The sequence below is a fragment of the Eubalaena glacialis genome, chromosome 1 (genome assembly GCF_028564815.1).
Source record: "Eubalaena glacialis isolate mEubGla1 chromosome 1, mEubGla1.1.hap2.+ XY, whole genome shotgun sequence".
Classification (NCBI taxonomy): domain Eukaryota; kingdom Metazoa; phylum Chordata; class Mammalia; order Artiodactyla; family Balaenidae; genus Eubalaena; species Eubalaena glacialis.
This window is the reverse complement of record NC_083716.1, coordinates 56,316,383-56,341,479: the sequence shown is the minus strand read 5'-3', so window position 1 is coordinate 56,341,479 and position 25,097 is coordinate 56,316,383. Positions and strand designations below refer to the sequence as shown.

General features: G+C 52.0%; 1 protein-coding gene across 1 annotated transcript in view; it reads right to left on the bottom strand.

The window, feature by feature from the left end:
- The window catches only part of ZCCHC24 (zinc finger CCHC-type containing 24), a 61,263-nt gene extending 39,659 nt beyond the window's left edge, over nt 1–21,604 (bottom strand). Inside the window, exons 1-2 of the mRNA XM_061179979.1 lie at nt 21,272–21,604; nt 8,946–9,146 (exon numbers count right to left, since the gene is read on the bottom strand). Coding sequence (XP_061035962.1) covers nt 8,946–9,146; nt 21,272–21,517 — 447 coding nt within the window. The 5' untranslated portion in view covers nt 21,518–21,604. The remainder of the gene's footprint in view (nt 1–8,945; nt 9,147–21,271) is intronic.
- Between the last annotated feature and the right edge of the window lie 3,493 nt (nt 21,605–25,097).

Here is a 25,097-nt window from a genome sequence, read left to right as displayed (position 1 = left end):
TTGTCATATGGACCCTCAACCCTGTCTGAGCTTCAGAGAAAGGTAGTACGTAGGGTTTTCACATTCTATCATCCATCAGAGAGGCCTGCAATGGTCACCTGACCTAAAGCAGGCCCAGACACTCTTCAAGGCCACATTGAGGCACTTGTGGGCCCCCTCCTCCATAAAAAGTGATTAAAAATTCTATTTTATGACTGTGTTGGTATAAAGATAAATATTACCCAGGCTGGATTCATTATTACATACTCATTATTATTACATTCATTTTCCTTCTTCTGGTTTTAAAATAAATGAAAATTACAGCATTTTTGTGGGCCCCTGAAAGAATAGTGGGCCCTCAGCGTGCCTGCTGTTTCTCCCAGAGAAGTCGGCCTGGCACTCTAGGTCAAAGCACTCATATTCTGCAGAGCACTCCTTGCCACGTCATAGCTCCTTCTTTTCTTACTGATTTGTGCTTATTGTCTGACTTCGCCCACTGGAACATAAGCTCCAAGAGAGTGGGAAGCTTTCCTGGTCTGTTCACTGTGGCATCCTCAAATGCCTACTACGTGCTTGGCACATAGTAGTGTTCAATAAATGTTTGCTGAATGATTAGATGAAGAGGAGCCTATCTTCTCAGGCAGGTGTATTTACATCCCAGGTAGTGGCACCCAACTGGCCCAGGTGGCCACTTCAGCGATCTGGTAGCCCTCCCTGACACTTTACCCCTCTCCCCCTCACCTGCCTGGTCACCATGCCCCACAGACGCTACTTTCTCATCATGTCTGGAATTTGTCCCCTCACCTCCAACCTTTGCTTGCCCTTGCCTTATATCTGGTCTTATCATCTATCCATGTTCCTAGACTGGTTTCGTCTGCAGTCTTGCCTCTTCCAGCCGGGCCTCCCAACTGCCACCAGCATGATCTTTCAAAATGCCAATCCGAGAATGTCACCTAAAACGCTTGGATGGCTTCTTCTTGCCCTCCAGATAAAGTCCAAGTTTGTGCAGCCTGGCACACAGGTCTTTCACCACCTGCTGCAGCCACATCTCCCACCCCTCCCCTCAGGCACCCAGAGTGCTAGCCTTCGCCAAGGGCTCGTGGTTCCCAGAAGGCAAATTCCCACTATTTACACGCTTGCTTGGAAACCTTCCCCGCCCCAGACTCAGACTCCTCCTCTCTGAGGTCTCCCATGAACCCCCAGGCAGAGCTGGTATCTCACTGCAAACCTTAACTGCAGCCCTGGTCACCCTAAATGGTCAACAGCGTTTCTGTTGTCCACTCTGTTCCACTGAGGACAAAGGTAGAGCTTTATCTAGCACAGGCCTGACACATAGTAGGAGCTCAGGAAAGGCTGGGCAATTGTACTGAGTGCTGGGCCCAGCTCTGTCCTGGCAGATTGTGTGTCCTGGGCACGGATATGGCACGGAGCCAAGGTCCCACCACAAACACACATACCCACGCGGGCAAGCGCGGCTGACGCGGAACAGGTCCTGCCACATCAGTGTGCAGAAGCCAACATGACACACACAGGTGACCCTGCAGGCAGGCCCAACAGAGAGCACCCATGACATCCCTACAGCCACCTGGGATTTCTGCAGTCACCAGAGATGGCAGCCCCAGCCACCCCCGGCCTCCTTGACTGCACTGGGGCAACAGAAACCCTGGGGCTGGACCAGCGGTCGACTCGAACAAGACACAATGACTTGGCCAGACCAGGCCTGATATGGCTTTTGCCCACATTGTCTTTGTCCCTCTTTATTTCCAGCAACCCATTTTTTAAAGAACCTTTTCTGAGAATGATGGTGGAGATCAAAGTCTGGACGCTAAAGCTGATGGTAGAATCTAATTTAAAAAGCATGGGCTATGGAATCAGGAAGGCCTGAGTTCCAATTCCAGCTTTGCTGTTCATTAGCTGTGTGACCTTAGACAAGCCAGCCAACTTCTCTGGGCCTCGGTTTTATCATCTGGCAATTGACCTGATAGAGTTTTTGAGACAATTAAATGAGCTAATGCATATTACACACTAAGCTCAGTGGTAAACTCAATGCTGAGAGACTGTTATTATTGCTGTTCATATTATTATTACCCTTGAATTGACACCTGGCACACTGTGTGGGGACTGCAACAGGGACAGATTTGTCAAGAGCTGAATGGTAGACATTCTTGCGTCCCAGTCTTCTTGGGCCAGTGCTGACATTGGTTGGAGAGAGACCCTGGCCCAGGCACAGCCTCACCCCGCAAAGAGGGGCTGCCTTTCACCAACACTGGGAACTTGTCTCCCGCACTTTCTGCCTCTGCTTTTGGGGCTACCCCTCTTCCTGTAGTGCCCAATCCCCTTGCACTGCACCTGGTACCTATGAGAAGCCTCATCAGTCTGATGAGCTGAACTCTGGACACCTCTCTCCACCCTTAAGGTTGGAAAAGAATCAATTAACAGGTTACCATCCTCTGGTTCCTGTATCCCACTACCCAGGCTGTTGGCAGTAAATGCTTTAACCACATTTGCACTGCTACCTTCTTCAGAGCCTGGGGCTCCATGGGCAGCTTCAGGACCCAGGCAGGGCTGGCCTAGTGTCCTGCACATTCCACCCCCAGTTAGACCATTTAAGATTTTAAAAGCATTAGACCATTTAAAAGTCATTCCACAAAAGGAGAGGAGAGAAAGGAGTAGAAAAGTTATTCAAAGAAATAATGGCTGAAAATTTCCCAAATCTGATTTAAAATTTTAATCAACGCATCCAAGCAGCTCAACAGACGCCAAGTATGATAAAGATGAAGAGATCCAAAAATGGACACATCATAGTAAAACTGCTGAAAGCTAAAACAAGGAGAAAATCTTGAAAGCAGCAAGAGAAAAATGGCATGTCATTTATGATGGATTTCCAATAATATTAACTGGCTTCTCATCAGAAACAGTGGAGGCCAGAGGGCAGTGGGATAACATATTTAATGTGCTCAAATTTAAAAATATCTGTCAGCCAAGAATTTTATACCCAACAAAGAAATCTTTAAAAAATGAAAGTGAGATAAAGACATTCTCAGGTAAACAAAAACAGAGAATTCATCGCTAGCACACCAATCTTTCAAGACATACTAAAGGAAGTTCTTCAGGCTGAAAGTAAGGGACCTCAGAGAGTAATGTAAATACACATGAAAAAAACAAGGAGCACTGATAAGGTGATTATGTAATTGTAAAAGACAGTATAAGTGCATATTTCTTTTCTTCTCTTAGCTTCTTCTCTGATTCAAAAAGCAATTTATAAAACAATATGTATATAATTGTATTATTTGTCCTATAACATAGAAATGTAGTACATTTGCCAATAATAGCACAAAGGAGGTGGGTGGGAGAAAATCTGTCTCGGGCTAAGGAAAGAACACCAAGTGGTAACTTGAATCCACAGGAACAAATGATAAGAATTGGAAATGGGAAATAAGGAGGCTAATATGACATAAGCTATGGATATATAATTGCTCTCATTTCTTCTCCCAGCTTCTCTAAAACACATAAAGCTAACTAAAGTAATAATTATAACAAGTATTGTTGAATTTGTAACATACATAGATGTAATACGTAAACAATAATGCCACAAGAACAAGGAAAAAAGTATAGAGCTACAAAGGAGTTACATTTCTATATTGGAGTTAAGTAACATTTCTCACTGGAGTTAAGTTAGTATAAATCTGAAGCACATTCTGATGAGTTAAGAGGTATAAGATAAGCCCTGGAGCAACCACTAAGGAAATAGCTTTTAAAAATGGAGAAAAAATAATTAAAGAAGTTAAAAGGTTACATTAGAAAATTATCACTTAATGCAAAAGGAAGCAGTGAAGGAGGAACAGAGGGACAAAAAAGACACGAGCAATTTCAAAATCAAAAAGTTAAATGGCAGACCTAAATCCAACTATATTAATAATAGCATATATGAAAAGAGCATTAACAATAGCATTATTAATAATGTGAATGGATTAAGCAACCCAAACAAAAAGCAGGGATTGTCAGACTGGATAAAAAGTAAAGCAAGATCTAACTATATGCTGTCTACAGGAGACACAGTTTAGATCCAAAGCTATGAATGAATTGAAAGTAAAAGGATGGAAAGAGCTATATCAGGTAAACAGCAACCATAAGAAAGCAGGCTACACTAATATCAGACAAAATAGACTTTAAAACAAAAAATGTTGCTAGAGATAAAGAGGGACATTTTATAATGGTAAAAGGATCACTCCATCAGGAAAATACAACAGTTATAAACATATATGTGCCTAATAACAGAGCATCAAAATACATGTAGCAAAACCCGACAGAACTGAAGAAAAAATCGTCAATTCAACAATAATACAGATTTCAATAACCCTATTTACAACAATTTACAATAGAACTAGGCAGAACATCAACAAGAAGTCAGAAGACATGAACAACACTATAAACCAACTAGACCTAACAGACATCTATAGAATTCTCCACCCAACAATAGCAGAATACTTTCTTCTCAAGTGCACATGAACCATTCTCCAGGACAGCCCAAATTCTAGGCTATGAAACAAATCACAATTAATTTAGAAGCACTGAAATAATACAAAGTATGTTTTCCAACCACGATGGAATAAAACTAGAAATCATTAAAAAAAAAAAGATATCTGAGGAACTCACAAATATGTGGAATTAAACAACATACTCCTAAATAACCAGTGGGTCCAAGAAGAAATCACAAGGGAAATCAGAAAATACCCTGTGATAAATGAAAATGAAAATACAACATACCAAACTTATGGGATGCAGCTCAGAGGAAAATTTATAGCTATGAACACCCACATTTAATTTAAAAAAAAAAAGATGTACAATCAGTATCCTAACCTTCCACCTCAAGAAACTAGAAAAAGAAGAGCAAACTAAACATAAAGCAAGCTAAAGAAAGGAAATAATAAAGATTAGAGTGAAGAATTGAAAGCAGGACTCAAAGAGATATTTGTACACCCATGTTCATAGCAGCATTATTCACAATAGCCAAAAGGTAGAAACAATCCAGTTGTCCACTGATGAATAAATGGATAAACAAAATGAGGCATACACACAGACACACAGATACACACACACAATGGAATATTATTTAGCTTTCAAAAAGGAAGGAAATTCTGACACATGCTATAACATGAGTGAACCTTGAGGACATTATGCTAAGTGAAATAAGCCAGTCACAAAAGGGTAACTACTGTATGATTCCATTTATATGAGGTACCTAGAGTAGTGAAATTCTTAGAGACAGAAAGTGTAATAATAGTTGCCAGGGGTTGGGGGAGGGAAGGGGAGGGAATTATTGCTTAATGGGTACAGAGTTTCAGTTTTGCAAGATAAGAAGTGTTCTGGGGATGGATGGTGGTGATGGTTGCACAACCATGTGAATGTACTTAATGCCACTGAACTGTGTACATTGACACATGGTTAAAATAGTAAATTTTATGTTATATGTATTTTGCCACAATTTTTAAAAAGATTAGAATAGAAAGTAAGGAAATAAGAATAGAAAAACAATAGAGGAAATCCACTAAACCAAAAGTTGGTTCTTTAAAAAGTTCAACAAAGTTGACAAACCTTTAGCTAGAATGACCAATAAAAAAAAGAGAGAAGACTCAAATTATAAGAATCAGAAGTGAAAGAGGGGGACATTATAAAACAATATGAAAAGGATTATAAGAGAATATGATGAGCAACTGTATGCCAATAAATTAGATAATTTAGATGAGATGGACAAATTCTAGAAATACACAAGCTACAGAAACTGACTCAAGAAGAAATAGAAAATCAGAATAGACCCATAACAAATAAAGAGATTCAATTAGTAATAAAAAACATCTACTCACAAAAGAAAGCCCAAGCTCGGATGGCTTCACAGGTGAATTCCACTAACCATTTAAAGAAGAATTTATATTAATTCTCCACAAACTCTTCCAGAAAATAAAACAGGATGGAATACTTCCCGAATCATGGAACTGATAAATGTTATTACATGAATGAACCTTGAAAACAATACGCTAAGTGAAAGAATCCGGTGACAAAAGACCACATATTATATGAATCTATTTATATGAAATGTCCAGAATAGGGAAATCTACAGAGACTGAAAGTAGATTAGTGGTTGTTAGGAGATGGGGGTTCAGAGGGTGATAGCTAAAGAGTATGAGGTTTCTTTTTGAGGTGACAAAAATGTTCTTTAATTGATTGTGGTGATGGTTGCACAGCTCTGTGAATATACTAAGAATCATCAACTTGTATATTGTAAATGGTTGAATTACAACTCATTAAAGCTGTTACCAAAAATAAGCATTTCACTTTTAAATATTATAAATGCTGAGCTCTTACATAATAGTTCATTTGAAACAAAGATTTCCACCTGTTCCTTCATTCAGGAAGACTTGTACTAAGCACCTGCTGTACTTTATGGTACCTGGGCTGGCAGAGATGAATCTAGCCCAGCACTTGCCCCTGGGGCTTGCGGTCAGGTGAGGGGTGAAGAGCATCCAATCATATTCCAGCCTGCTAAAATACTTATCTAAGTATGTGCACTCTGCATTGTGATGCAAGGGAGACAAAAATAATGCTGGCCAACAGTTACTGAGTGCTTCCTGTGTGCCAGGCATTGTGCTAAGCACTTTTCATGCATTACTTCATTGAGTCCTCACAGCAGTCCTCTGTGTTAGTGCTCTCACTAGCCTCGTTTTACGGATGGTGACCCTCATGAAGAGTGAAGGGAGATACTTGGGTCTGCAGGAATCCCAGATAGAATCAAGTTTGAGATGGGGCCGGAAGAGGGGCTCTACCAGCTCAAGGGAGAAACAGGCTCCACAGGCCATGGAAGTCTCAGCCTGGAGCGGTGTGGATGCTCAAGGAAACAAAGAGCACCGAGGCCCCAAGACCAGGGTTCTGCCCTCTCCTCAGCACGTCACCTTTCTGAGACTCTGTTTCTCCAACTGTAAAATGGGGCTATTACTCCTACTTCAGCCACAGAGTTAAGAGCCCTGCACAAGATAAGCGAACACACTGTGTAACCCATATAAAGGAAGGACCGTGGTTAGCACAGTGGTAGAAAGTGAGAGGCACCTAGGAGAGGGACCCTCCTACCTCTCACACTGGGAAGAGCTCTGGGCCGTCTGGGAGAGCGCAGCGCGTGCGCAAATACACACACACCTTCGCCATCCCTCCACCTCTGACTCATCATCTGTTGCCTTTGGATACTGGTCACCCTTGTCCCATCAACCTGCCAGCCCCACTCAAGCCCCTCTCCTCCTGGAAGCTTTCCCAGGCTGTCTGCCCAGCAGGAGCACACCTCCTCAGAGCCCCTGAGAGCCCCTGCTTATGTCTGAGCATCACCTGCCTGTGGGGTTGAAATCTCCACTCCTCCAGTGACTGGCTTGATGGTCCAGTGTGAGACCTTCACTCACACAAAGCATCCCGTAACAGGAGGCTATTAAAAGCACTTAGCACACCAGGCAGAAGTGAGCGTTGAATGAAATGCTTGGAGAGCACTTAGCACACTGCCTGTCTCCTCCTTAAACCTGGTGGAGTTCTGCTCTGCCCTGTAGGCAGAGTGCCTGAGAGCTGACAGCCCCTGTGCTGGCGGCTCAGCTGGGGAAGGCTCACTGGGTGGGCCGAGGGCACATCTCTGAGCGCCAACCAGATCCTCACCCTCTGCCAGGATCTCCTCATGCAAAGGGTCCCTTGCTTACTGTGTATACTGAGGGTAGACAGGGCACAGGGGAGTGCGGATCTGGAGGGCAGCCCATCAGTGGGTCCGGGGTGGGTGGGCCTCTCTTGGCCAGGGCTGGGGGGAGGGCTGAGGTCACCGGCTGAATCACCGGGGATCTTACTAGAACACAGTTCTGGGCTGGGCCTGAGATTCTGCATTTCTAACAAGCTCTGGGGCGACACTGATGCAGCTGTGGCCGGCCGTACTTGAAGTAGCCAAGGACCTGAGGCATGGCACGGTCATTTCTGAGAAGAGCGGTGATTGGCAATCGCACCTCGACCTCCCTCCGGTCCTGGAGGGACCCAGCCCTGCCCAGCCACACCCTCGGCTGCCCACATCTGGAGGTCAAAACTACACGGATTTTCTGAGTTTCCAGGATTCCATTTCTATTACACGTACAAAATAAAAGTAGTACCACGTTCTAAAAACAGTGGAAAGTATGAAAAAACAATAGGGAAAAAAAAATCACTGATAATCTCGTATGGTATTTAACACAACTCTTAACCTCTCTCTCCCCAGGATTCCACAGCCATGTTGGTCAGAGAGTCAGGGTCGCCTGGTGAGTGGGGTCTGCCCCCCGGAGCCCCACCTTGTCGTGGCAAAGCACCGGGTGAGAGACGGGGCTGCTCCTGAACGCCTCGGTCTCCCGACCCCCTTCCCACACCAATGGAGCGACACCCAGCCCACGGTGCCCCGAGGCCTTCATTCACCTAGACCTATCCCAGGGGCACAGGGCGCGGGCAGGGCGCCCCCTCCCCCTCAGGGGAGCAGGCTGCAGAGGAGGCAGAGGCGGGGCCTGGGGGAGGGGGCGCACATCTGGATCCCTGGCCCAGAGCCCACATTCCTTCCCTGTGAGCGGGAGGCGGCGGGCTCTCGGGAGAGCTGTGAAGACGCTGCCGGCCCCCTCCTGCCCCACGGTAACAGGACCCACCTCGGCAGGACGACTGGGGTGACTCCAAGGCCCAGAACCTCATTCTGGGGTCCCCCACCCAGATTGCTGACCGGCCAGTGCAGCACCAAGCTGGGGGCTCTGTCCCGTCCATACCAGCCAGCCTGCCTCAGAAAAACCAGAGGGGACAAAAAAGGTGGCGACCAGCAGCCACGGGGCCAGGCGCTCGCCGAAGGGACCCTGGGGGGACTGGTCCCCCTGCTCTACCCACGGAGGCCGGGCCACAGGTCAGCAGGGGCCCTGAGCCCCACCGGGGCCGGGCTGCCTTACCTGGGGGCAGTCCTTGATGTAGTGTCCTTTGTTGAAGCACAGGTGGCACAGGTAGTTGGGTGGGGGCCGCTTGCTGGGCTTGCGGGTCTCAGAGGTGAGGGTCAGCTCGGAGAAGTGCTCGGTGAGGGAGCTGAGGCCGTCGGCGATGTTGTTGAGGGAGCCGTAGGGCGAGGCGCTCTTGTACACGCTGCTGCTCAGCGCCTGCAGGGGACAGAGGCTGTGAGGGCTCTGGAGGCCTGGCCCCTTGCGCTGCTCTGGCCTCCTGGGAACTTCCACAGGCCCATACACACACACACACACACGCACACGCGCGCACACACACACACATGAATTCATAGTGACCCTTCAGCCACCTGCGGGCTCCAGCTTCCTGGAGGCTGCATTCAAGTCCTACCTCTAGCTGTGCATCCAAGGACAATCCGGTTAACCACTCGGGGCCTCAGTGGCCCCATCCGGTAAATGGGAGTAACGATAGCTACCTCCAAGGGTTTCTATGAGGTTAACGTGAGGCCAAGAATGTAAAGCCCTTTATTTCCTGCCGGGCACTGAGGAAGCACTCAGTATATGGTGATGGTGATGACGATGATCATTAGTTCTCTACACACTGCCAGGGGTAAGATGTACGGCAGAAAGCAACCTGTTAGAGCCGGGGCTCTGCCATGTCCTAGTGGGGTGACTTGAGACATCAGCTCGCAGCATTGTTTCCATCGTACGTACAGAAGAAGAGACGGAAGTCCAGCATTTTGCCTGGTCTCCTGCAGCCCGAGGCCTGTGCACACAGTGCTCCGGGGAGCCCTCGTCCAGGCCCAGGCCAGCTCTCTGGAAGCCCGGGGAGGAAGTGGCCCACCTCTCTCACCTCTCCCACCTCCAGTTGACAGGAACCAGATGTCTTGCCTGGCTTCAAAGCAGACGCGGCCCAGGCCCCCTCCTGGTGTATACAGCTTCTATTTATAGGAGTCACGGGCTCTGGGCGGCCGGGCACACTGGAATTTAGCAAAGGTGGGGCCTGCGGTGAGGCTGGCAGGGAATGGCCATGGGCCCCTCTCCTGGGGCCAGGCCAAGGCTGGAAAGAGGCAGCTTCCCCAGGAGGCTGATGACATACCTGGGCATGGGGCTTGGGCACACCTGGCCCCAGCTAAGGTGCCCAAGAACCCCAGCAGTGAACTACAGACCTTGGGGAGCCTTGTTGGAGAGACAACACAGCCTTGTTCTCGGGGGTCCCTAGGCTCACAGGGGAGGAGAGCCACCAAGAGGAAGTTGCCTCAGGCTCCCTTACAAAGATGGGACAGAAGGACCCCGGGGTAGGGACAGTGCTTTCTGTGTCCCCTCAGTGCGGGAAGGGAGGGAGGTGAGCTGAGAGCTGGCCCCAGGGGATCAGACACCCCTCGTCCAACCAGGACAGATCCCACCCCTCACACATGTACGCCTCTGGGGGTCTGGCACTCCTCCCTAGAGGACACAGCCCTCACTCTTCTTGGCTCCCTGGACACCCTGTTATGTGACCCTGGGCCAGCCCTTTCCCTCTCTGGGCCTCTGTTCTCTCCCATGTAGGTTTGGACCACAGCCTGGGATCTGGAAGGAAAGACAGAGACACCACATCCAGGGCAGCCAGGCCCAACACACAGTCAGTTTGCAGTGACTGGGCATTGAACTCAAAGGGTCCTAATGACCATCTCTGCTCTACCACTGCCCAGGGCTACTGTGGAAGATCCCACACAAACCTGCATCAACTCTGAGGGCAACCCTCCAGCTCTTAGATAGCCCCAGATGGTCCATCCTGAAAGGCAGAGGGCCCCCCATCCCTGGAGGTATGCGAGCCAAGACTGGACAACCTTAAAGAATGTGGGGAGGGTCCCAAAGGAAGTGGGATTAGATGATAATAGTAACATATACTGAGCACTTTAATGTCCCTGGTGTTGGAAACTTTACACGTGTTAAGATAGCTGACGCTCACCACAGCCCTATGTCACTGTCCCCATTTTACAGATTAGATGAGTGTGTCCAACCTTGTATTGAATGGCCTGGGACACTTTTAACAAATACAGTTTTCTGGACCCCACCTCAGACCTACCAAAGCAGCCACCTAGGAATGAGGGCCCAAAATCTACTGCACTGTTTCATTGCAGTAAAATATACATTACATAAAACCTACCCTTTTAACAATTTTTAAGTGCGCAGTTCAGTGGCATTAAGTACATTCACATCCTTTATCGTACAACCCTCACCAGAATCCATCTCCAGAAATTTTTCATTATTCCAAACTGAAACTCTGTCCCTGTTAAACACTAACTCCCCGAAGCCCAAGTCTGCATTTTAAAGCTCCCCTGGGGCAGCTCAGGTACAGCCTGTCCAGCCCTACCTGGCCTTGGGAGCACCTGGACCTTCCAACTATCAAGGTCTCTCCTTAGCTTGTCTCTAGACCTCTCCCCACCAGAACTGGTCTGGGGGAGGGCAGTATCGCCCCAGCCTCCCAGAGAAAAGTTCATCCAAACAAGAAACTTGAAGCTCCAAATGGTGTGACTCACCCTCATGGCTGGGAAATGCAATTTCACAAATAACAACCCTCTTATTTTTTTTCTCTTTTCTTTTCCTTTTTTTTTTTTCTGGATAAGATTTAAGCAAGTCCACAGGAATCGGGGCTGTTTTGGCAGCAACTTGTCAAGAGGAAGGGGAAGTTTGGTGGGTGCCAGAAGAGCACAAATTACACCCTGAAAAAACCTCTCCCCCATCTTGTGGCCACACACCCCTGCCCACGGGTGGCCCCGTGGGTATCCCTGGGCAGCCAGAGGCCTCCGAGCAGGCTGTCCTCTCCTCGGCAGCTTGACATCCCCCCCATAGCCTCAGATGGGGCACAGCTTTGCCCCTCAGGAGGGTCACACAGGCAGCTGTGGGTTAGAGAAGCGAGGCCAGAACTCCCCTCATCGCCGACCAGTGTGCTCCGGCCTGGCCCTCACGGGCACTCCAGCTCCCTTCCGCCGGCCACCATTCAAGACGACACCACGAAAGGACGAAAGGCGGAACAGTCAACTGACCCAACCTCACTCTCAAGTTACAATGGAGAAACTGAGGCCCAGCGAGGCCCGGGGGCACAGACCAGAGCACACAGCCAGGCCTAAGGGCCAGGAGTCCTGCTTGCCGGCCGGCTGGATGGGCAGGTGGGGCAGCAAGCTGTTTCCTCTCCGAAGCCCCGAGGAGCTCGGGCCATGGAGGTGAAAGGCAAGTTGGTCTCTCGGACATTTCCACGGCCTGTGGGGACTGGCCAGAGCAGAGGCCAGGACACATAGAGCTCCCTCCCTCTGTCTGTGGAGCCGGGGCCCTGGCCTTTTGGGTTTCCCACGTGTAAAATGTAACATGGACCAGGGAAGGAGGGCAAACTTGATGATCCCTGCCAGCCTGCTTCTTCAAGGTGCAGACTCCAGGTACTGAAAGATGCCCCCAGAGCCTGGTCCACAGAGGGCACTTCATCCACGGGGGCACCACCTCTCCCAAGTCCTGCCGTCTGTAGCTGGAGGGCAAGGCTGGGCAGGGCTCCCCTTCATCAGTCAGCCCCTAACTCTGCAACAACGAGGCTGCTCCCCTTAGTGTCCCACCAGCAACCGCTCTTTTCCCTCCAGGCCTGCACTTGCTGTCCACCCCTGGGATGCCCACTCTGGGTCCAAACCCCTCCAGGACCGGGCTCTTCGCCATGGCTCTAACTCTAGTGGTGTGGCCTTGAACCCACCCCTTCTTCTTGCTCAGGCCTGGGCTCCAAGGGACGGTGTGAAAAGCACAGGTTCAGGTGCTACTGAGGCCCCACTGGCCACAGAGTCCCCAGCCCCCTCCAGGGGCCTCCCGACCTCCCGGCCATAGCCCTGTGCTGTAGGCTGGGGTGGGGACCACCCTGTGACTCCCCTGCCCTTGCCTGAAGGGGCTCTGATGTCTCTCTCTAATCTCTTTACATGGTGATACCTCCTCATCTCTCCACAAGGCTGGACATCCCCGAAGGCAAAGATTCTGCAACCCCCCGTTGCCCCAGAGACCAGACTGTTTCTGCTGTTCCCTACGCCCATGACTGTCCTGTGTGCAATAATCACAGGCGGGAAGGGAGCTCCACTTGACAGACGAGGGTATGGATGCCCCAACACCTTGAAGGATTTAGGTCAGGGTCTCTGAGCTCCCACGGACTAAGTCGGAGGGTGATCTCACCACAGATTTAGCTGCTCTGGGCAGTGGTTGTGGGCAGCCCCACTGGTGTGTGGCTCTGGGTTATCTGGGCCCAAATCACCAGCCTGGGGGAAGAAACCACCCCTCCTTCCCCCCTGGGTCAGTGACCCCAGCAGCTAGTAGGAAGCGTGGGATCCTTATGCCACATGTGGGGAACAAAGCATCAGATTCCTGTCCATTGCTGGAACTCCTCCAAGGTTCTGGCTTGGCTGTTGGAGAAAGTTAGATGGGAAGATACTATAGTTTATTCTCATCTTACTTGTGTTAGATACTTGACTGGATCCTTTCCCTTTCTTAGTCTCATCCCTGGCAAGAACACTGTTTGGATGGGCCTTATTGGCCCTATTTTATAGAACTGGAAACTGAGGCTCAGCGAGGCTGAGTAACTTGCCCAAGGAAACACAGCCAGCACGTGGCTAAGAGGACAGTCACACCCAGATCTGCTGGCCTGTTATATTTCAGCCCCCGAATGGCCTCCAAGGCTTGGCTCCCCCTACAGGAAGGGGACCCAGAGTAAAACACCTGGCGGGGACCATCCTCCTTGGCACAGAGGCCCTGTGACATCACATGGCCAAGCCCCTCAGCCCTGGCAAGGTGAGGCACCAGCTTCTCTGGGCTGCTTGCGGGGCTTGGGCCCCGGGGTTGGTGGTTCTGTTGAGGGGTTTGGGATACACAAGTGGAGATTTCCAGGGCTGACTCAACCTGACAAGCTGTGCTCCCCCTTGGCTGCCCCCCCAGGACAGAAACAGGGCACAGTGGGGGGGGGGGAGGCAGGAGTTAGGGCAGGTGGGCAGAAGCTTCCGAGGGCAGCCCAGAGGGAGAAGCGATAGGTGCAAGAAGAGAAGAGGGTCAGGAGGCAGAGGCGGGAGCAGCCCGGCAGGGAAGGTCATGGCAGTGGCAGTGGTGTCCAAGGAGGTCTGTCCAAAGCAAATGCTGAGCCCTGCTGCCCCTGGGCCTGAGACGGCCCTGGAGGAGGAATTCTCTGGTCCTAGTCCTCAGCTCTGTGGGGGCTCTTTCATCAGCTGAACAACTGCTTTCTTATCCCCAAAAGCCACCCCCATACACACACACAGACACGCACACGCGCACACACACATGCACACACATACACACCCACACTCCTCTCTTTGGGACAAGAAACCATTCATCTCACAAATGAGTCTACCCCTTCTCCAAAGAGATCTGCACTTCTTCTACCCGCTGGGGTCTATCTGGGGCTCCGGCCCGCAGGGTCAAACACAAACACATCCTATACACACAAGCAGGGGCGGATGTGGGCTGGGCGCAGGGACAGAAGGAGACAGCCATTGTCAAGGCTGGAGCTGGCCGATGGGAAAGTGAAGCCACACCTGGACCGAGGGTTTCCCTAGCCACAGTCATACCCCAGCTCTGCTCCTGTTTCCAAGGTCCAAAGCTGACCTGTGGGCCAAGAAGGTGGCAGGGTCGACCGTGACAGAGGTGGCAATCCCCCCACTCGGGACCCCCAAGGGCACCATTGCCTCCTAGAGGCCCATTCACCCGGGGCATGCAAAACACAATTCCCCGGACATAGCCAGAGCTTGATGAGAGATTAAAATTTAAATAAGCAGGCTGTGTTCTTCTTGGTAGGGGGAGTTGGGAGAGAGAAATGGGGAAAGAAAGGACCAGGGGATGGAGGAGCACAGTGGCAGCAGGACAGAGCAGAACAGATACAGGGAGGCTCCCCGTCCCCACTCAGTCCCTCCTGCTCCCCCCCAGGTCACCACTCACTTGGTAGGTGTTCACGTTTCACAACCATGTGCCTGCCGCCCAGCTAGAGCATAAGCACTGGGGACCAGGCTGCCTCTCACTTCTAGAATATACTCACTAAATCAAAGCAGAAAGCATGGATCCAAGAACTCGAGGACTAGAGGTCCCTAAGATTTAGCCAGTCTGGGGTACCACTGAGGCTTGCAGCTTCTACAGTAGGGGGCCTGGATTTGGGATCCACTGTTGACATGATCCCCTTGAAATTACATGCAAATGCGAGTTCTGCGTGTGCACGTACTTGTGTGCTATGTGCGTGGCGCTGAGGAGAGGAATTCGAGCTGCTTTCAGATTCTCAGAGAGGTCCATAGCCAAAGAAGGTCAAGAACTGTTAGCACACCTACGCTTCTGCTGGGACCCTATCTCTAGGGATAGGGTTTCATGACTCCCAAGTCAGCTCTTTAAAATTTATCAAGCAATCCATAAACACGTCTTCTGTGCGATAAAACAAGAGGTTAAGAGACTGAGGAAAGCATTCACGATAGTCACAAGTCTGGGGAAGGAAGAGGAGGAGAGAGTCCAAGTCATCCATCCACCCATCCACCTAGTGAATGTTAACTGAGCACCTAGTCTGTCCCAGGCACTGACTAAGCATCGGATGCTGTGATTACGAAGTGGAAAAAGACAGGATTCCTATTCTCAGAGTGTTGAAATGTAGCTATGGAGACAGACACATATGGTACATGTTTCACAGAAATACCGATTGTTAAGACATGCTTTACCAGAAGGATGTACCACTCATCTGTCATGGGACACGGAAGCTGGAGGGAGGTGTGCTCCCCATGACAGCCAGGTAAAGCCTTCAGAGAAGAGACATCCACTGGTGCCATAAAGAAGTAAGTTGGAATCTGTCAGTTATACAGGGACAGTCAATAGCATTAGAAGCAGTAGAAGCAACAGCAAGTGCAAAAGCTTAGAGGAATGGGAGTGCTTGGTGTTTTCAGAAACCTCAAGTGGACCAGTATGGCCAGAGGAGGACAGAATAAAGATTATACAACACCTGGGACTTCCCTGGTGGTCCAGTGGTTAAGAATCTGCCTTCCAATGTAGGGGATGTGGGTTCGATCCCTGGTCAGGGAACTAAGATCCCACATGCCACGGGGCAACTAAGACCGCACATGCCACAACTACTGAGCCCACGCACCACGACTAGAGAGAAGCCCATGCGCCACAACTAGAGAGAAGCCCGAGGGCCACAACGAAGAGCCCGCACAGTGCAACAAAAGATCCCGCGTGCCGCAACTAAGACCTGACACAGCCAAAAATAAACAAATTAAAAAAAAAAGATTATACATCACCACCATACACACATACACATACACACACGCGCACACACACACATACATGACAGACCAAGCATCCTGAGACGTCCCTAACTCTATCTTCCTCCTCTTGAAGAGCCTTAGTTTCCCCATCTGCACAATGGGTTTGCGGCACGCAGTGGATGCTATGAGACAGGAGTGCTAGGAAGTGCTCAGTGTCCATCTCCTTTGCCTCTCCCAAGCCAGGCCACCCTTGGACTCACATCCCACAGAGCCCCATCCTGGAGCAAGGACATGACAGGAAACCCAGAACCCATGACCAATGCCTACCACTCCTCAGAAGGTTTGAGATCGGGGACAAAACATCCAAGACACAGAGGCTTGACAGAACACCCTGGTTACTGCTTGCCCTGCACTGGCGTCCAGTGAATGATCCAGGCAAAAGCCAACCGCAAGCTGGACGAGCCACAGAGATGACTGTAGGTGGGATGGAGAAGACTGCTAGATCTAGCTCTGCCACTGTCTTGCTGGGTGACTTGCCAGGCCTGTTTTCTCTTCTGTAAAATGGGAGCCACGAAGAAAAAGATGCCAAGAATAAAGCACCACCAAGAGTAAGAGATGCTACTCAAGGGCCGTCTTCTCCACAGGGCCCTTCTCTTGGTGCTGACAGAGCCTGGCTCTCTGCCGCTGCTAATTCCTTATTACTAATGCTGCCTGCTTCCCTCCCTCCCACCTGACTCAGATGGTCCACGAGGTGTGGTCTCCCCTCTGAGTCTAGGCCCGCCCAGTCAACTTAATTTGATGGAGGGAGGGTCAGGCCACCTCAGCCAACAGGCCCGCGAACGATGGTCCCCCTTGCCTGACTCAGAGCTCAGCTTTCCAGGGCTGGCCAGAGGGAGCTGGGCATCCTCCCAAGCTCCCAGCTGGGTTGGAATGGCCATTCCTCCCAGGCCCTGGGGCTGCCCCCCACCACCCCACACAGACCACAAAGGCTGCTGGGAACAAATTTCAGTTCCTGAAGCCCACTCAGCCCCAGCGAGGCAAACTCCCACCCTCGAGCAGATATGTGGCTTTGTTCTACACTTCCAGGCAGCTTCTCAGCTCAGCCGCACCTGGGGAGAGCACAGTCCCTAATACCTGGGAACCTTTTAAAGCAGGACACTGCGGTCACCCCTCTATGGGTTCTAACGGCCCTGTGTGTGCCAGAGCCTGAAGCCCTGTCTGGTAAGCTTCATGAGACCTTTGCTGCTGTTCTCAAATCTCCAATGAGACCAGAGCTGCAAAGAGGAGGGTGTCCTCAGTGCTACAGAAGATAGTACTGGGACCCAGGAGGGCAACTGGGTTAACAGCTCCAGGAAGAGCCTCCTACGGTTTGAGGAAAGAGGTCTGCTTTGACAGAGCATTCTCTGAGCCTGGAGATGTTCAGAAGAACACTGGCATGTGTTCTGTGCCAAAAATGTAATCCAGTCAAATAGGTATGCAAAATGTTGGGTTGAAGAAGAAAGCTTAGCAGGTTTTGTACTGCAGGACTTCTCAGAGGCTTTACTGTTTAGCATGGTGTGTTTCCAAGGGAAGGACAGTACGCTATGTTTCCCAAATGTATTTGACCCCAAAGCCCTTCCCCCAACATCCACAAAGTATCACTTGACAGTAGGGCCACATCTTCAAGCCACATCTGGCCCTGGAGGAAGAGGGAAAGAAAACAGTTGCCTTAAGCATCTGACCTGGAGTGGGATAGCTGCATCTCCTTTGAGGGGGTACAGGGACTACCCGGGAGGGGCTCTCGGCATCCCTCTGAGGTTCCTGAGAGCTAATGCTCAACATGGGGTAACTCTACTTTTCTGGAGATGGAGTCCCACAGTCCCCACACTGCTGTGAATTTAAATTCCAAACAAAGCCTGGCAGGGAAGACCCCCCCACCGCCTCCATGCCACCCACCTCCCACTCCCTCTAAGATCTGGCTTCCTCGGATACTTGGAGAGAGACAGCAAGGGCTCAGCCAAGGGCCTCACAAGTTTCCCTCCAAAGACATATAGTTGTTGCCACAGATCAGGGGTTGAAACAGGGGTTCACAGGGCCCGGTTTCTAGACCCAGAGGCCTTTTTAAAAACTGCGCAGAGTACCTGTGTGTGCTTTGGCCTGGCAGCCTTACCACAAACTGAGACGCCAAGGAGTCCCCACAAGCATCCAAGCCGCATCCTGGTGTCTGCTCCTGCACTTTGCCCATGAACTCTGCCATCTCCCTCTCTGCTCCCAGGGCCAGTGTTCCACTCAGAACCCTTGGCTTATCTTCAGCTTCCAGAGCTGAGGTTCCGGGGCACAATGGGCTTCTGTGCCCCCATGTCCTCACACCTCCCCCCGCCCAAAGCCCAGCTGCATTCATGGTGTTTTGCTATTGTGGTGGGAGCAGCCTGGGGTGGTGCGGGAGGGGGTGGGCCTTTGGCACAGGGACCGGTGCAGACAGACCGTGGTCAGCGGTCAGCATGCAAGTCACATCCGCAGGCACTACCACCAGGCCTGCCAGGCTTTGCACAGAATGGCGACGCTCCTGGGCCCCTGGGTCCCTTCGTAGAGTCCCCTCCAGCCCACACACGACTTGCTTCCTGTCCAACAAGCCCCTTGGTGGCATTCAGGTGGGGGGTATTTTTTCTTGTCTTCTCAACCAGTTGCTATTTTGGAGCCATATTAGGTCACCAGCTAAGCCCTGGACACAGGAAAGGCCTGTCCCCAGGAGCACAGCTGGGGCTTCAAGAGGGTTTAGGAGGCAAAGCGGGTGGGGGGTGAGAGCGAGTGAGTCTGAAGCCAAGAGAGTCTTCCGGAAGTCAACAGGCACGGCCCTCCAGCCCCTGCAAGGAAGCCACTGGCCCATGAGCATAGAAGAAGCCCCTCTTACCTCCCTAACCCAGCCTGTCTGTAGGCACATCCTCTCCTGTACAGCTCTCAAATCCCATACACATCACCCTGGGGGAGAGCAGAGACTACCTTTTACAGATAGGTAAACTGAGGCCCAGACAGAGATGAGGGTTCCTCCAAAGTCAGACCATGAGAGACTTTTTTCCACCACTGCTCTAGATAACCTTTACCAGCTCCTTCTACAGTGGCCCCAGCAAAGGAATGTGCCTCTTCATGAGGACATCGAGGTAAACAGCAGTGAAGTGACAGAAGGCAGGACTCACTGAGACTTGGGTGGGATCCTGGATGCCAGAAATTTCCAAGAGGAAGCACAACAGCCTACCCTCACAGGGGACTCCTGATGGCCCCAAACTCCCAGGCCATCTTAGCAGAGACCCACATGGTGGAACAAGGGCACCATAGGGTGGGAGCAGAGGGAAGCCAGTAGAGGCTGATTAGGGGACTCTCACTTGATCTGTGAGTCATGGTCACCCTCCTGCCTTTGGGCTCCCACAGGACCCCCATGAAACCACCCACCCTTCACATGGGTCTGTCTTCTAATCTGGGGCCCCCACGAGACTCTGGCGGAATCCCCAGGGGGCCACATGGAGCTCAACAAATGTTTGGTAAGAGAACAAACAACTGACAAGACCCAGGCACCGTCTTCCAAAGCCCCTGGTCACAGAAGCCAGTCCCTGAAGAGGCGGCAAAGTCTCTTACAAGAAAGAAAGATTCCCAGCCAAGAACAATTCCTCACGTGGAGAGAGTGCTTTACAGTTTACAAAGAGCTCTGGCATACAAATGCTCTCGCCTGGCACCAAAGAGTGCTTTCCAGACTCATCTCCCCCAGCTATGCTTGACTAGCCCAACACAGGTCAACCAGCCTTCTCTCTGCTGCCTGCCATTGGCCCATCTCTAGGCCTCAGGCCAGCAATTTACATGTCCATGTCTCCCCTAGTCAATAATGGCAGAGGGGAACACATTATGGGGCCAGAAAGGGCGACCCTCTGTCTTCCCCACCTCCATCCCCAGCACACTGGTGTATACACAGGTCTTCTCCCACAGACTGTCAAGTATTCTGACTCTCCCGAAACTAATTGGTGTGCCCAGGTCTAGAAGGAAAGTTCCCCTCATGTGTGTCCTCTGCCCTGCCCCTTCCCCCTGCACTTTTGCAGAGAGAGCTGCCATAAGGAGAGTGAGTGAAGGCCACAGAAGGGTGTCTGCAGTTCCCAAATGAGGCAGGAGTAAGTGGGAGTGGGGCCCGGGAGGAGTCCAGCTGAAGCCAGAGAGGGTGGTATTCGGGAAGGCTCTGAAGACCTCTCAAAGGGGCTGGGAGGTCCCGGCAATCTGTGTATTTATCTAGCTGGGGGAAGATGCACTGCCCCTCGAATTCTGTAACTGAATCCACCCAACAGGCAGACTTTGCAACGGCAGCCGGCCCAGGTTTCTGGAGAAGGCACTGGGCAGCTGGAACCTCTCCCCCTATCTAGCCCCCCTCCCAAGAGCTCAAGAGGATTTCCCTTTCATTTCCTTCCAGGCTGGGAGGGCGGGGGACAGCGCAGTCTGTGGGGTCAGGCCCTCAAAAACCACTTCCTATGTGGCTGGGGGAGGGCGAGCGGTTGGAGGATGTATCTGGGGGTCCCTGTGTGAGAAGAGCAGAAAAATTCTCCGGGCTAGTCACTGCTCTCCAGGGTGCCCTTCGGATCGGGAACCGCCGAAGTCGGAGGAGAAAAGATTTTAGGCCCCTCCAGAGGAACTCGGAGCAGAATCCACACTCTCCGTCCCGGCCAGCGGTGGCCGAGAGGGGGATGGGGTTGGGCGTGGGAAGGACACTTGGAAGGGGCTCCCTGCACAGGCCGCGCCCCGGCTGTCTGGAGAGAATCCGGAACCCACCCTCCCAGCCGGGCCCCCCCAGTCCCCTTGGAGCAGGGCGCCCCGGGCTGGGAGAAAGGGCAGGAGGGCCCCGCCCGCGCCTGAGCAGCTCCGGGCCGGGCTCAGCTGGGAGGTGACGCGCTCCCGGAGCCCCGGGGACTTCGGGCGGCGAGTTTGGCAGAGCTGAGCGAAGCCAAGCCAAGCAGGGCCGGGCAATACGGAGCCGGGCCGGGGCCAGGCCAGGAAGAGCCGGGCAGATACGAAAAGGCCCGGCACAGTCGACTGAGGGCGGGGGCGCGCAGGGGCACCCACCTCTCCGCGCTGCAGCTGGAAGAAGCTGTTGAGATAGCTGGAGTGCAGGGGCGAGCCCAGCTGCTCTGGGCGGCCCTTGCCGAAGGCCAGCTCTGGGGGCGCGGCGCCGGCGGGCGGCTCGGGCCGGAAGGCATCGAAGGCGCTCGCCTGGTGCGTGTCCTGCAGCGACAGGTAGACCCAGTTGAGCAGCTGGGCCGGCTGGTACACCGAGGCGGCGCTCGTGTCGATGGCCGACAGCAGGCTCATTTTGCGGCGGCGGTGCCGGCCCCCCCCCCGGCCGCCCGCTCGCGCCCCCCCGGAGCGGAGGGGCGGGCACCGGGGAGCCTGCGCCCACTGCCGCCGCCCGAGCCCCGACGGCGATCGCCTGCACCCCGCGCTCAGCCCACAGCCGCCGCCGCCGCCGCCGCCTCCCCCCAACTGCAGCCGCAGAGCGCGCGGGCGGAGGAAGGAGGCAGCGAAAGTTGGGCAGGAAACTTTTGGGCCCGCCCCCTCCGAGCCGCCCGCCCCGCCCCGCCCCACGAACCGCTATCTGCCTCAATTCTGACCCCTTCAGCGGCCGCTCCCGGGGTGGGGTTCCCCGAGGCCCCGCCCCTCCTGGAGCCGTCCTCGCTCTCCATTGGCTGTCTCATTGAATATAGAGTGATGGGGGCGGCGTGAGCGGGGAAAGAGAGCTCATCTACATATGTAGCACGGTGCGGGCCCGCCCATGGGCGGCCCCCTCGCAGGCCCCGCCCCCTCCGTGCGGCCAACCCAGCTCCCCCACCCTGCAGGAGCTCAGTGCTGCCCGGGCCTGATCAATCCCGTCTCGCTTTGCTCTCAGCTCTCTTCTGTCTCTCTTTCTTTACAAATTCTTTCCAATTATTTCATTTTCACTGTTTTTTTTCCTATTTTCCTACCTTCCACATACTCTCTCCTTTCTCTCAGACTAACATCTCCTGTGTCCATCATCTGTCTGTCGGTCTCGTCGTCTTTCTCTGTGGATCTGTCTCCGACTCTGTCTCTGTCTCTGCCTCTCATCTTTTCTACTTTCGTCTAGTCTGATGTGTCTCTCTCTCCTTCCCCTCTCAGGCCCAGAGACACACGCGCGCGCGCACACACAAACACACACATCTCCCTCCCTCTCCTCGCTATCATCGAAGGACCCTCCCCCTCCCACTTAATTCCTTCCATCTGCAGAATCGCTTTGCAGGTCGGCTCAGCCAAGGGGGGCCTGGGTTCCTGTCCCAGGAAGGACTCCCCGCCCCCTTCCCTCGTTCCCCCTCCCCCTCTCTCTTCTCCTATTTCTGCTCTGGGTCCGCCTCACTTCTCGCCCTTTTCCTCAGCCCGGACCCCCGGCCCCAGGCCACCCCGGTGCCTCTGCGGGTCGCCAGGACCCTAGATGGGTCTGGGGGAGCTGGGGAAGACGACTGTCACTCACCGCCCCAGGACGGCCCAGCTAGTCCAAGTATGCCTGAGGGGAGCCCCCGCCCCAGCCTCCGCCTGCGCCCAACACACCCCGAAGCTCCAGGGGGACTTCACCCTCTCAGACTGGGGTAGTCTTCGGGCACCTGCACTGCGCCAGCGCCAGGGACCTAGCGGCGAGGTGCCCGGAGGGGGCCGGAGTCGCCTCTCCAACCTCAAACCTGACTCTGGAGCCATTCCCCCGGGCGTTCAAGTGCCAGCTCGGCCACCTTCCAGATGAGTGGCCTTGGCGTGGCACCTAACCTCTGCGAATAAACCTGTTTTCTCTTCTGTAAGATGGGGAGGGTCACTGTCCCACCTCTGGGGATGTTTGTGAGCTTACCAGTTTGAGTTTAGTAATCAGAAGATATTCCATAAGGGTCAGCTCTCTGCCACCCCCTCCATGAGGATTTCTCCCACGACTGGCATCGGCACACATCTGTGGATGCTTGGACCTGAAAGGACTTCAATGATGACCAAGTGCTACCCTTTCCAACCATGTCACCAAGCAAGTACCCCTTGGATTGCCTTCTGTCTCATTTGATCATGTTTTCAAAGATTTTGTCTATCAAACAATTTGTGATTATTAGGACAAATGATAGCGCACACACCAATCATATCTTAATATTTTTATTCATCTGAGACACATCTCTACAGTACTCTTTGTATTTTAAACCTATTTGTTTAAAGAGAAGGTACACACTTGTTAGGAATAAATGTTATAGCCATTTACTTTTGGAAACATTTGGGGTCATCTCTGGAACTCCGATACTATCTTTAAGGTTCCAAGGTGGGGGGCTGGAAAGGATTTGGAACCACCAATCTAGACTTTCCCTAAATTTTACAGAGAAAATTGCTGGTCAGAGAGGGGACATCTTCCAATTGCACAGGAAGTTGGGGAGCCCAGAGGAGACCCCAAGGCTCCCAGTACCAGCCCAGAACTCTCTGTCTTTGGCCCCCACTCTCCTTCTGGACGAGGGTAGTCCTGTTATGTTGAAGTGCTGATATTTTTCCCTAGTATGGGTTGCAAATTCAAATTGCTTTAGGGGCCAAGCAGGTACCACTAGGTATAAGGCAATAGACAGGTAGTGATGGGGGATGTGGAGAACCAAAGTGCTAGCCACACAAAACCCTTCTGCCATGGTTCTCAGCCTGAGACTATGAGTCTGACACCTGGTCTGGGGTTCCCTGTCCTTAAGAGTGATTTGATGCTGTGAGGTTGCTTGTCCTACCTGGTGACCACACTGATGGCCTCTGCCCTTTTCACCCCAACCCCACCTCATCCCTGCCCCATAGTTCCTATGCAGGGCCTGGTACATAGATAGCAGATGATCCAAAAATGCTTGCTAGGTCAATGGTTGGATGGAGAGATGGCCAAATTATGCTCCCCTTTGAAGCCTGAAGGGCTTCTTTGCTTTTGTACTTTTCCCCCTCCCCTTGCCCACAGCACACCTGCTCGACACATGGGCTCTGTATCCAGTTAGTGATCAATAAATTTGAGCAACTGACAGGCAGTTTGCCTGGATAGTAGCTGATTGGGCCCCTCACCAGTCCCTCAGGTCCCTGAGACAGCACGTCCCGTGGGATGGGAGGTGATGGGTGAGGGAGACCAGATTGGTATCAGAGGCCTTGGTCCCAGGATAAGAAGACTGGTCCAGGCCCAAACTCTGTGCCTCCCCACTCCCATCATGTACACATTAAGAAGCCTTGCTTTCAAAATGTCAGAGGTCCTATCTCAAGCCTTCACATTACAGAGGAGGAAGCACCATGGCCCAGAGAAGGAAAGAAGGAAAGGGAGTGGCCCAGGATCACCCAGGAAGCCTGATGTCTAAGCCACCTGCTCCTAATCCAATCCACATCTAGCTCTCCCTTCCTTGGCCCTGGTCTGGCAGTCTCCTGTATGGCCACTCTGGCCTATACACTATCCTCAGAACCACAGGTAGGAGGGAACTCTCAGGTGAGGTTTGGACCCCTGTCCCCTGCCCTTTCTGGGGACTCCATCCACCCTGTGGTCTCCAGAATGCGACAATGGAGAGAAGACAGGATTTGGAGAAAAGAAACCTGGGCGAGTGGCTTTGGGCAAGTCTCAGCTCTCTCTGTAAACCTCAATTTTCTCAGTTAGTGACTGATGGGGTCAAATGAGGATGCAAACAGGAAGGTGCTTTGCTAGCTGGGAATAAGCCATCACGCGGGAAGGAAGTGTGGTATTAATAATTTCAGTAAGAGTAATATTCAACTTTCCTGGACTGGTGGTTGGAGGAGGAGGGAATATGTAGGGAAATGTCTGCCGCCAAAGTTGCCCAGGCAACAGTTCTGATAGGCGTTTGGTGGCGTTTCAGACCAAGAGCTTTGAGCTCAGAGCAGGAGAAACTTTGGAAAGAAGAGC